General features: G+C 41.2%; 1 protein-coding gene across 4 annotated transcripts in view; it reads right to left on the bottom strand.

The window, feature by feature from the left end:
* Positions 1 to 218: 218 nt before the first annotated feature.
* Positions 219 to 13,220, bottom strand: part of slc8a3 (solute carrier family 8 member 3) — a 117,880-nt gene continuing 104,878 nt past the window's right edge. For 2 of the 4 annotated variants that reach the window (XM_028000430.1, XM_028000432.1), the window contains 5 exons: positions 12,603 to 12,620; positions 9,390 to 9,514; positions 9,111 to 9,210; positions 5,545 to 5,814; positions 219 to 2,139 (listed from right to left, as the gene is read on the bottom strand). In XM_028000430.1, coding sequence (XP_027856231.1) covers positions 1,763 to 2,139; positions 5,545 to 5,814; positions 9,111 to 9,210; positions 9,390 to 9,514; positions 12,603 to 12,620 — 890 coding nt within the window. In that variant the 3' untranslated portion in view covers positions 219 to 1,762. The remainder of the gene's footprint in view (positions 2,140 to 5,544; positions 5,815 to 9,110; positions 9,211 to 9,389; positions 9,515 to 12,602; positions 12,621 to 13,220) is intronic. The other 2 variants (XM_028000431.1, XM_028000433.1) reach the window with 1 other exon arrangement.

Below are 13,220 nucleotides of genomic sequence, written 5' to 3' on the forward strand. Positions count from 1 at the left end.
TGACACTTCTGACTCTAGCTACACTGCAAAAACGCAAAACCTTACCAAATATTTTTGGTCTTGTTTAACTGACGAGTAACTTTTCTTTAAGACATTGGAGATTGTTTTAATCAATAATTTCTTAATATTAATGAAAAAGTTATTTCATTAATATGGGAAGAGGTCTTGTTATGAGTGAAATAATCTCCCAGTGGAACTACTGTTTTTTTTAAAAATAAATAAATATTAAGGAATTATTTACATCAAACAAGCTCCTGTTTCCTGCTGGAAAGTCACTTATAACTTGGTTTAGTCTTATTTCAAGTCTACTCAGATATTTGCACTATAAGTACACCAAAAATACATGGTAAGATGTTGTGTTTTTACAGTGTAGAACAAAACAAAGTGATAATGAATACGTTCTGAGTTTGAAAACCAGCCTAGAGACTCAAGACAAAGTGATGCACAAATCACGAGTGTCAGTAATTGGACACAGATACTAGATGTATATTAATTAATGCATCCTCATGCAGAGAACGGGGAATCTCTGACCAAACCAAGAGTCTGATTTTTGTGGGGTAGCTGCAGCAAACACCTCTCCCTCCACAGGCCCGTCAGTTCGTCGTGACGGTCAGCTCATCGTGACCACTTTGACCATTAGCCTTTTGCACATGTACAAGAAGAAGAAGAAGAAGAAGAAGTCTCCAGAAGTAGAACTATACAGCAAAGTGCATGGAAGGAAGAGTACAAAAATACCTCTGAATTTATTTCTGCAGCAACAAATTTAGCCGTTTTTCTATTTCTTTTCTTCGGACTTCCGATCGCAAAAAACGGTGAAAAGTCAAGTGAGACCAAGATATCGGTAATTAAACAAAAGTACAATGTCGTACTCGTTTACCTATAGGCAAGATACATAACTCTTAGAAAGGTGAAGACATCCTCGGATATATAGTTTGACCCTGCCCTCCCTCACCCCCGGCCTCCTCCCGCTGCGCCGCGGCGATCCTCTGTCGGAGCAGAAGAGGATCACATTTAAACAAATATTGAAAATATACAGAAAATATGGAAATATAATATATATAGATACATTTAGCGTAAGGAAGTAATGTTCAGGGCAGTTTGACCGTGTTCGCATTCCTCCCACCCCCATGTTCTCCTGCTTGAGTCGTGAGTCGTCCGGCGGTGTGAGCCGTCGTTGTCGTTTCTTGTTCCTCTTCCTGATTGCGGGATTCCTGACAGAGCTCCTTTTAGGAAAGGACGCAAATAAAATAAATACTATCAATCCACCCCTCTTTCACTCCACATCGCGTCGCATCGTATTTTCCTTTCCAACTGTAATGTCATTATTATTTATTTATTTTTTTTCAAATCAGAAAATAGTTCTTTAATTCCTCTGTGTGACTGGGTCTCTTGTTTATTTTTGTTGCATTCGTTTTTGCATTTTTATCCCCAAAATATGTTTACTTTAAAAAGTCTTTTTTTGTCCCATTTTGAGAAAAATATAAACCTCTGATTAACTCTGTTCTCTCCAGGTTAACAGCAGAATGCAGGACCTCCTTGGCAATCCTTTGGGGGCATGCTGGGAAATAAAACCCAGATAAAACCCAAGCTGCAGTACGGGCCTTTTGGCACTAGAGGGCAGAATGTGTGCCTCCGAGGTTTCTTTAGGGAAAGGTGGAGAGGGAGAGAGCAGACGACATATCTTAGAAAAAAAACCGTTCCTAGCATTAAGATTGACCCAATTTCCACTCTTTGCTTTTCTTCGTCGGGAGTCTCAACCTGCTCAGAAGCCTTCTATATGACAGTAGGCTTCTAGACTGGAGAAGAGGATGTAGAGAAACCAGAGGCTGAAAAAGATGGCCGACGTGGCCAGTCTGTGTCCTCGCGGGCCGCCCAGTTCCCCTCCGATGTGGGCTCGGCGCCGGTAGAGCAGCACCGACACGGCCAGGAAGGCGAAGATGGTGAAGAGGGTGACGGAGAAGGCCAGCGAGCCGGCCTCCACCACAAACGGCTTCCCTTTCATGTGCCAGTAAATGGCGGCCACGGACCAGGCCATGCCGATGCCCAGGAAGACGTTAACGGCGTTGCTGCCGGTCACGTTCCCTATGGAAGCGTCTGCGTAGGTGTCCTGGACGGCGGCTACCTTACTGGCGAAGGTATCTGCAGAAAGAAGACATTCTGTGTTAAAGTCAGCCTTGTTTAGGGAAGCTGTTGATATGATTTTTTATTTTATTTTTACGCTGGAGGCCTATATGGACCTTACCAAGCTCCGCCCACAACCGACCTAGAAAATCTCACGTGGCAGCAAGTCTCACAAACAAAGCCTGGCGCGTTGTTTCTATGTAAATGTGGCGTCTTCCACTTTGACTGTTTCTCTGCAGTGTATATCTGACTTGATTAGTGCATCATTTCTACCGGATTTTGACAATATATCAGCTACTACAATGGACAGAGGAACTAAGAAGTTCATGTCATCTGTTTAGGATGAGATCAAGGTGTTTGAGCCACGCGACGCCTCCAACATTGTGCACGTCACAGCAAAATGCTTTCGATCGATGAGGAAAAAGGCAGACCCTCTACATCAATATAGCTGTGGACAAAGATCACTGATGCCTATTGTTCTGCAAGGCTGGGTAAGTCGGGCATTCATCGTTTTGTAGGTTACTTTTGAAATCAGTGGATGATTCCTGTGGTTTGTTGGCAAATGTTTGAGTGTGCCGAGGCCTGATACACTGTACTTGGTGCTAGAGTGGCTAACACGAGTAATAGTTTAGTCCAAAGCCTTTTCTGCTAAAATAAAATCTTTAGTCTATGTCAGATACAGTACACATTGGATATTGATCTGTTTAGCTAACGTAAGACTGTGTAGCTCTGATCCAGAAGAAAAAACTGTGTATAAAAGTTTAAACACCTCCACTCAGTACGAGGTAAATATATACATCTCTGCTGAAAACTGTGTGGTGTAAACGTATTGCCTGGCGTTATCAGAGCTCCATAGAAACAAGCAGAACCTGAAAAATCTGATTGCTAGAGACTCCATTGGTAAAAGAGACTCAAATAGATTGATGACGCAAAGCTTCTGCCGTAATCAGGAGGTACAATCAGTGACCATGTGGTCGTTTCCCCTGAAATAGTGGCTCAGAAGAGTTTCAAATTGACCAATCAAGATCTGAATAAACAGATGAGCGAGTAATTTAGGCTTTCGTTGGCGGTGAGGATGTGGTGAGCGTTGATGAAAACTGATTGAATGCGCCTCGAGGACAAAAATGCGGTAAGCATTCTTCGGTCGGTGGAGATCAAGGGAGCGTTGTTCCAATCAGAGCTCAGAATGCTGTCTGATTGGAAGGGCTTGGGAAAGAATGGCTTTTCCCAAAGTAAAAGAGCATAGTAAATTGCAGCAGGAGGAAAATTATGCAAGACACCTCACAGTGAACTCATTTACTGTCCAACAAGAAGCCTGAGAGTCTCCAGAGATTTTAACTTGATAACTTTTTAAAGCTCAGACTATCAAAAAGGTTCACCAAAGAACTACAAGCCACAGGGCAGCACTGACAAAGTCATTGAAAGGGAATCTAAAGAAATAATGTTTTATTTCTGTAGACATTAGCTGAATTAATCTCCTTCACTGTGGCCTAAACGCCACATTACTGTAGGCCAGGGGTGGGCAACTCCAGGCCTCGAGGGCCGGACTCCTGCAACTTTTAGATGCATCTCCACTTCAACACACCTGAGTCAAATAATGAGGTCATTAGCAGGACTCTGGAGAACCTGACTGCACTTGGGAGGTGATTCAGCTGCTGGATTCAAGTGTGTTGGACCAGGGAGACTTGCAAGAGTTGCAGGACACCGGCCCTCGAGGACCAGGATTGCCCACCCCTGCTGTAGGCTTAGCTCTTAGTGGTTTTTATTTTTTTCATATTTCCACAAAAGGGCAAGTACACCCAGAAAAGATTAGATAGAAAAGTTTGATATTAATGTCCCAACACCTCGTCAGTATGTGAATTAAAGCTACCAGCCAGACTTTTCTGTAAAATTAATCAAATTCATTTTAGGTGTAATTTATCACAGTATGTCATGGTCAGCTTTTTTTTATACTTTAATTTAGTTGGTGTTTTAAATGTTTTCTAAATCACGTTACATGCTACCCTCCCAAGAACAAGCCTTGTCTCTGGTGGCATCACATAAGGCAGCAAACCTCTTTTGAGTGAATTTACTTGAATTTTTCTTCTTTTCTCCTTCTGATTTACACGATTTTAGTCCAGTTTCCCTACAGAAGGATTTTCTTGGACTCAGTTCTGCTTCAGCAAAAACATTTGAGATGCATGAGTCAGCATTAATATGGAACCGGCTCCTCAAGGCATCAGGAGAGCCACTAGCCACGTTTATGTGCATTTTGAAGTATTGCATTAGGAAAGCTTGATGGTAATAGCAAAATTCAAAATGCCTTCCTCAGTTTCACAAAACAAGTGTTTAGACTCGCCCGAGAAGGTTTTTGGCTTTTCCGCAAGCCAAAAGCTTTCTCAGCGCTCGCCGAACCAGTTCTGGCGTAGCGATGCTCTCTATCCACTGGTGGGTCTGTGCCTTACCAGAGGCATGAAACATTTCAAAGTCCAAACCTCCAGCTCAGAGTGGACAACTCTCCCACGTTTTTCTGAGATGTGTGCTCCATGCTTGCTTGCAACTGCTCCATCGTGTTTATTACATCTATGCACAACGTCAACATCTGACAAATTTTGCTTTGCGTAGCCTGCTCGATTTGCTCCAAACGTGCTAAATTTGCGTTTTCCTATTCTTTTGTTTTGACATTTCAAAGGTTTGCTACAAATTTGCATGACATTTAGTTGGAAACACGGATGCATGCCGATCGCCTCTGTGCCACAAAGCTCAGATGCAGTAATTCATGAATGAGAATCCTGATCGAGTGTGGAGGCCATGTAACGCAAAAGCAAATTCAGTTGGATGACTCTTAGTTTGTTTTTCTTCAATCTTATTTCCTAAGAATTTTTCTTCTTTAACTAGCTGTAAACCATAACAAACTTTACAGAAATAAACTTTTCAAATTTATAAATCAACTTAATTCGTACTTGTAAATTTGTTGGCGAAACAAAACACATGCTTTAAAAATATTTTAAAACTAGCATCTGACGTCGACGTCATTCCCTGTGCAAAACTCTGAATTCAAAGGAAAACACGAATACATTGACACATCTAGTGGCTATTGCGGGGATATGACGTCTAATTTCTCTCCTTACCATTTCACCAGGTCAACTGAAGTTTAAAAAAAATTATTTGGTCTATTCCTTCTTCATATTAAGGCTGACTGAAGGACCTTTTAATCAAAGAAAACACCTGATGCATTGGTTTAGGAAAAAAAATATCTTCCTGTCGAGGTCAAATATCAGTTTTGAGGAAGTGAGAAAAGGATAGAAAAAAAATCTACCTATGAACAGCATGGCTTTATAAACCCGAGGACAGGTTTATAAATCAGACCCGGTGAAGTATTGAAAATGATGCGTCCTTATCAAAGGCACCCTCCCGCTGCTCCCCTGCTATTCCCGGACTCACCTGGGACGGACGTGCCAAGAGCGACAAACACCACCGCCGTGACCGAGTCCTTGAGGCCGATGGTGCAGCCAAAGTGGGAGGCCAGGTCGCCGATGACGGCCGTGAGCAGGCCGATGATGACGATGGACACGACGAAGCACGCCCAGCCGTTCAGATAGTCCGTGGGGGGGACGCACGCGAACAGAACCTTCCAGAAGACGGTGAGGAAGTGCATGACGTAGTCGAAGCAGGACGGAAGGCGCTCTTCGCCCGTGTCCTCCTCGTCCTCATCTCCTGGGTGGAAGCGGGGTTGAGCGGGGAGGGGGGAGGGGGACGAAGGACGGATTGATAGCATTGAAAAGAGTGCAGGCAGAGATGTAGGGAGATGAGAATGGAATCCCACGAAGCAGAAAGTTTTGAGAAAGAGAGCAGAGGAGAGGATTTTGAGAAAACGGAGGAAGTAAAGGGGGTGACGGAGAGAAGGAAAGAGGGAGAACAACAATCACTTAAAATGGCATGTTCACTTATTTCCCAGCAGGAAATGTCTCTTTGACTTCAGCCGGAGGTTATTATTATGCAAATCTGACTCCAAATGTGTGATAACTACTCGTCAGTGCCAGAGGCCTCAAAGGACAAGCTGCTCTGCATGGCAATTAAGAAATGAGGTGAAGTTTGCTGACAGCGGCAAAAAAAAAAGATTGAGCACTTTAGTTGTTTCTTTTTTATTACTACTTATTTAAATGAGTGTTACTTTTACTAACTTGCGTAAGTCTTTAAAGTTTAGGTTAAACTCCTGCTCGGTCATATTTGTCACATTACAACCACAACGTCGATGCATTTTACTTAGACTTCTCGTTTATGTTTGACATGCATATTTGTATTCACCCTCTTTACTCTGAAATGCAGGGCAACCATCTGTCTTTATTAATTACTCGAGTCCACATGTGCATAGTTTGTAGTGTAAATCCAGATGTTCTGTGAAGGCATCAGGCGTAAGTTGTAAATAAAATCACAGATATTTTTCATACTGAATCCAATTATCGATTTTAATCGATTTTTTAAAAACATTTTTTCTTAAAAAGAAATTAGAAATGACAGAAAATATTTTAAAAAGGCTGGCTTAAATGATCTCTTCACAACCAGATCTATGGAAGCTTTTAACTGCCAGAGTTCAGGAATAAATTCAGAAACAGTATCTCGTTACAACGAGAAAACTTTCTCGTTGTAACGAGATAAAAATAACTTAAGTTAAATGTCTGTACTCCAGCATTTGGTTTCTGTATTCATCTTCAGTCAGTTTAATAGATGAACTCTCACCTTGCCCAGACATTTATAGCTTTTGTGTTCATGTTAGCGACGGGATTTAACACCTTTGTTCGTCACACACAGAAACATCTACCAGGTGTGTAATGTCACGATGAGCTCCGCCACCCATTTGGATGGGTGATATGAAATACATTTTCCGGTTCACCCGTAAAGCTACACTTACGTTAATCATCTCATGTGCAGCCGCCTGCAGTGGTCAGTTTATCCGCTCACCTGTATAAATACACCTGCAGCGCTCTTCCCCGCTGTTCGCTCTGAACCGCCACCAGGCAGCAGCTCCGAGACGAGAAAAGCTGCCGTACTCCATGCATCGCGCCAGTCATTTTAAGGATCCTTATTGGTCCCCCGAAAAACGACGAAGACCCGGACATTATCATCAAGCAATAAAATCCTCTCAGGCCGAACTGGAAAACTGGACGTTATGCTGCTTACACTAAGCTTTCGTCAACAATTCAGGCAGAAGTCAGAGCTCCGCGCAACGCAAGTAACGACCCGGCCGGAACACGGTGCGCTAAATAATAAAATATAATTCAACGAAGCTTCGAGGCAGATAAATTTTCCTCTATGAATTTTAATAATCGAGGTACTCGAATCTCTCGAGGAATCGTTTCAGCCCTAAAGGATATCAAATTAATAAACTCGATTGGATTAACAATCTGCAGGTTGTTGTGTTCTGCGAGACGAGCAAGGCTCCACGGTCCGGCTACCGGACGACCTGAGCAGGACTCTTCCACGCTGAAGAGCTCCTCTGTGCTCCAGCAGCTTGCAGGACATTAAGCAGACAAGCAAGAGGCCTGCAACTGTCATGATTCTAGCTGTCAGGCCGCGTGAGCCGCATGCATTTTTCAGCCCACGACGGATCATCAAATAGTAAAGACGCGCTCTTGATTAAATATTTCAGTACCACAAAACTTAAGGCCTTCGCTGGCTCTCGCTGGACGGCGGCTGCAGCTGCTGCTATGTTGAAGTTAATGCTGGATGCGAGTCATGCTGTGCCTCTTGTGGATGTTACTTTTGTTGTTGTTGTTGTTGTAAGATTTAAAAGATGTAGGGTTAGCAGTGACCTGAGTATTTTCATAAAGGGTACAGACACGTGTATTCGGATGACTAGCTTAAAGTTATGCAGAAAAAAAAATTACACAAGCATTCGACTGCATCTGAAAAGCGATTATAGTTATGATGTGCAATAACATCATAGTTTTTTTTTCTTTCTTATTTGTAAGAAAACCCCCAAACCTTGCATAGGAGTTGTGCTCTGCTTTTGTGCAGATTTTTCTCAATGAGATTTGTTAGTAAGTAGTTACAGTCACTCAGTTACATTTACTTGAGTAACAATTTGGGGGGGATGTACTTTTTGGATTATTTTTGCTATGCTTGCGTTACTTTATAGTAAAGTATCGCTACTCTTGAGTAAAATTTCTGTACACTTCAGTAACTGTGACTAGCTTCACTGGATGAAGAAAATAAAACCCCAAAATGCATGAAATACAGACACACCTACAGCTTAAGCTGCTGCTTAAATACAAGCTCTGTTTTTCAAATTTTATTTTCTACCTGCCATTTGGCACTGGACATACTTGACCCTGTTCTAAAATACAGTATATACACATCTCTTGCTAACTAATTATCAGTTTCATATAGTTTCTTTTTCATGATTTGGAATTGCTTCTTCCGCCTGAATCGGTTATTTTATAATTGTGTTATTCATTTGTAGACATTTCTCAGTTTTAGTCCTTAAAATACCAGAATATTGGATCTAACTTTCCATTTTTGTCTGGCATTATTTTTAAATATTAAATCATATGTTCCAATCAGATATTTGAGTAGCCTTTTAACCAGACACTTTTTTACTCTTTAGTAATTTCTTTAATGGCTACTTTTTACTCTTACTTGAGTCAATTTTTTTCTTTGCTAGCATACTGTCGTGACATTCACTGCGAGTCAGAATAATTTCAAGTGAAGCCATAACACCCTCTTCTGATCACAATAAAACACATTAAAGTTTGTTGTAACAAAACGGGACGTGAAAAAGTTGAAGAGGTGTGAATACTTTTCAATGGAACTGTACGAGAATGACAAAACCACTATTTTAGAGAACAAAGCTGACCCAAAATATCATTGTATTTCATACCTAAACATAAAAAAAGAAGATGCGTTTATATTATATAGACCCTATTCTTTCACGAGAACACCCCGAGTCTCACACACGAGCAGATGAGCAGATTTTAGTCCAGCAGACAGACGAGAACAGAAAGCGTTACCTGCACTGACAGTAATGGCCTCCATGAACTGCTCTCTCCAGGAGTTTGTTCCCACCACCAGAGCCAGGTTGGTCTTCTTGATCAGCTTGTCCACTGTGCTCTAGATGTCAACACAGACCACTTTTATTTCTCCAATTCAACACCATCACGCTGCTTTCACAGAGAGAAGTGCACCCGATTCACCACACGGTGGCAGCACCGTCCAGTATCAGGTAACGAGAAGCTCCTCTGAAAACACAGCAAGCTTCACAGAAACAAATCAGCTGCGGCTTCCCTCACCTTGAACTCGTACGACTCTTCGATGATGACCTCCAGCCGCGGGTGCTCCCCCAGCACCGGCTTTCCCATCTCGGCGATCCGCTTGGCTTCCTCCTCGTCAGACGTAAGCTTCCTGTCCGGTACGTCTGAATGGACAGAAGCAGCATGGATGAAATAAGTAGAAAAATCTCATTGAGAAAAGCTCAACTCTTACTCCCTGAACATATATTATGTACATCAAATCTCTAGGACGGTAAAATGTGAATTCTCTTTAAAAAAAAAGACAGAAGTGAAATGAGATTTCTGTTTCTGTTTAATCTCCGGTTCTTATCCGGAAGTGCTTCAATTTAAACACTTCAGCCTTCATTTTGCTTTGTTCTGTCTGCTCCAGATGTCCCTTTTTAGATGTTCCTACAATCTAATTACAATATAACCAAACATTTAATTCACTTGCCAACAGCTGATTGCTTAATGAAAGGGAACTACTGAGAAGCTAGTTTAATTTGGTTATGTTTATTATTTTCTATATGTATGAAGTGTTTAAGTGATTGATTTCAAATTCGGAAACATTATACACTAATTAAAAAGCTACTTGAATTTTTGTTTTAAGTGGGGCTGTGTGGAGTATTATAGAAGAGTCATTGTCTTACCTGTCCTAAACGTATATGTTTGGAGACTCTATGGGACGTTCCCATAGAGGATTAAGGCTAACATTTTAGAAAATGAAAACCCATTCAGCGGTAATTTTCCTTCTAAACACTTAGTAGGAACTTTCCTACCAGTTGTACTGCAAAATACATGATATATTTTTGCTAGAGATGGGATGAATGTAGTTTTGTGACTCATTTTATAAATGGTTTACCTACCGATACCAGTTATGGCTAATCCTGATTTCTCTTATAGAACTCTAACAAATAAATAAATTGAAACAATTGATCTCGCCTTCCCCCTGTAATCGGTCATTTTCTTGTCAGGAAAAGAGGCAATCTCTGTGTTAGACATTAGTGTTAATGTTTTAAAGCAAAAAGAAAAATTATAGAGCACAATAATTAATATCTTTTGAAAAACAAAGTCAGCATGGGAGAGACAACAGCTCATATTGAATTAAGCTGATAGTTAGATTAAGTCTGAGTTCAAAGTAATTTTATATGGCAAAAAAATGACTCTTCAGTAAGTCCAGCCCTCGGTTACACAATGTGAATTTTGTTCTGATTCTTAAAACGGAGATTGTCAGAATACTTATCATTGTTGGCAAATGCTCACTTCACACCCAGTTAGCTTCTGTGACTGCAACAACACAAGAGCAGTAAAAGCAGAAAAGAAGTCATCTCAGATTGCTTCAGTGGTTATGGTTAAAACCATGCTAAACTCCATCTTTGGTTACAGTAGAAACAAAGTCCTACCTGCTCACTAGACCCATTGTCCATGAACATTTGGGGTTTAATCTGTAAACTGGAGTGCTCAGAAACTTGGTCTGGCTACTGGAAAAGGTTCCTGCATTTCAATCCCATAGGTACTGATGGAACTAAATGACAACGCTTGTTCATTTTTAATAACAGAGCAGCTAATGGATGCTGCATGCGGAATGAGTAAGCCCTGTTGATTTAAAACTGAAACGAAACACCCAGACTACTTTGATGGCCACCCACCGACTGTCAACACACGTTAACGATTAGTTTAAATTTGCTCATTTTCCTCGCTTGGGGAGTTTCTACATCTGCCTATCACATATCTGACGCGGCCCAACTGTGACCAGAGGCTCCGAGAAGCTTTTGAAACACACACAATCAAGAGCTCCGCAGCATCAATCCTGTGCCGTCGGACTCCATCAACAAGGAGTGGCTCACGGATCCGGACGCCTCTCGTTCCTTCCTCTCCCTCTCCCCTGCCGACTGAGCCACCTGGCGTGGGGAACTTGTCATCTTTTTTATACAAGCCCCGAGTCCCAGCCTGCTGCTCTCTGCTGACAACACGCTTACCATTAAATATTAACGCCGCCATTAAAGATCACAGCCGGCCCTCTACTGATAGGAGGGCGTATCTGAGAGAAAGCGTGCGCACAGAGGCATGCATAAAAGTGTCATAGCTCCTTAGCGCACACACACACTGTAAAGCAAAAATCAATTCCACACCCAAAAGACGGTGTGTACTGTCACCCTCACGGGATATCTCTCGCTCGTCCTAAAAATTTGATTATGCAGCCGTCCCCTCGCTCTGAGCTGCGCTGCCACATGACAATTAGAAGGAAATTAATAAAAATGCAATCAAACGTGGGTAATTACGTTTCTAATTGCAAAAATGCTGACTTTTTTATTTTATTTTATTTTATCTTGCCAGTTATCAAATGTTGACGTGACAGGATGACATGGATGTCAAAATTGGCCCAAATGCAGTGTTGGCTTATTGATACTGTTTAAAAAAAAAGGGGGGTTGTGATTGATTTGTAACATAAAAAGCAAATTCAAAAAGGCTGTATTCAAAACTGCTTATTTATGTTGAACACTGCAAAACCGCAAAATCTTACCAAGAAATTTTGCTCTTGTTTCCAGTGCAAATATCTACATTTGAAATAAAACTAAATTAATGAAAAACTAACTTCTCAGCAGATAGAGGCATTTGTTGTAAGTCAGTAATTCCATAATATTGATGAGAAAGTGCTAACTCCACTGGCAGATTATTTCACTCATAACATGGCAAAAATGTCTTGTTACAAGTTAGATAATCTGCCAATGTAGCAAGAATGATTTCATCAAAATTAAGGGATTACTGACTTAAACTCCTATATCTTGTTGGAAAATTACTTAGAAGTTCATTTTGTCTTATTTCAAGTGTAGGTATTTGCACTAGAAACAAGACCAAAATTACTTGGTAAGATTTTGTGGTTTTGCAGTGAACCTTTTACATTTTTAACACAGAAACATTATCAACCAAAATTAGCAGCGGCGTGCAGTTTGCCTTTTGGTGGGAAGGTGCTCAAGTATTAAAAAAGGGCAGCTTGTGTGGTTTTTGGAACCCTCTCTGTCTTAGTAGTATGAGATTAATTGCAGGTCACATACTACACTGTAAAAAAAAAAAAAAGATTTCAGAAGGGCACCTTTTTATCCAGAGGAAAAATGGGCAGGTGCTTTACCCTAGTGTCTGTGTACAACCCTGAAAAGTAGTATTTAATTTCAAACCATTTACAGGCACAACCCACACATCACATGATGCAGAGAGGAGGAATGGGTAACTTACCATCAGCTAACAACAGGGCTGTGGAGGAGAGGAGAGAGGGAATGAGGAGGAAGGGAAAAGCAGTGACCAATGGGAATGCAGCCAACAGAACTTGCAAGAGACTAAAAGAGAGTAGAATTGTAGTTGGTATTAATTGGTCCAACTTGACCATTGGTTTGAGTGTCGTCCTGTAATAGACTGTTGACCTGTCCAGGGTGTTCCTCACTCAATGATAGATAGATAGATAACACTTTATCCACCAATCCCACGTTTATGGATGCACAGATAAACTGCTGTTATGGCCGATAACTGATATTTACCAATATTATATGTGTTTTCCTGCACTTGGACACAGTGCAAAAGCGACCGCACCGCCTACATTGTTCCTCTGCTCCAGTTAAACACCCTGTGCTGCATCACTATCACTGTGATACGACAGAACCAACACCACAGAGGAACCTATCCTCTACCCCTTCTCTACAAACGGAAACAAGATGGAAACAAACATTGGTTCTTCGTATTGGTTTTTTTTTTTTAAATTACACCTTAGAGAATGTATGGATTTCCTGCAATTTAAAGGTGATGTTTAAAGCTAGAAACAACATGCTTCCAATGAAGATTCTAAATTTATTGAAGAAC

The sequence above is a fragment of the Xiphophorus couchianus genome, chromosome 19 (genome assembly GCF_001444195.1).
Source record: "Xiphophorus couchianus chromosome 19, X_couchianus-1.0, whole genome shotgun sequence".
Classification (NCBI taxonomy): domain Eukaryota; kingdom Metazoa; phylum Chordata; class Actinopteri; order Cyprinodontiformes; family Poeciliidae; genus Xiphophorus; species Xiphophorus couchianus.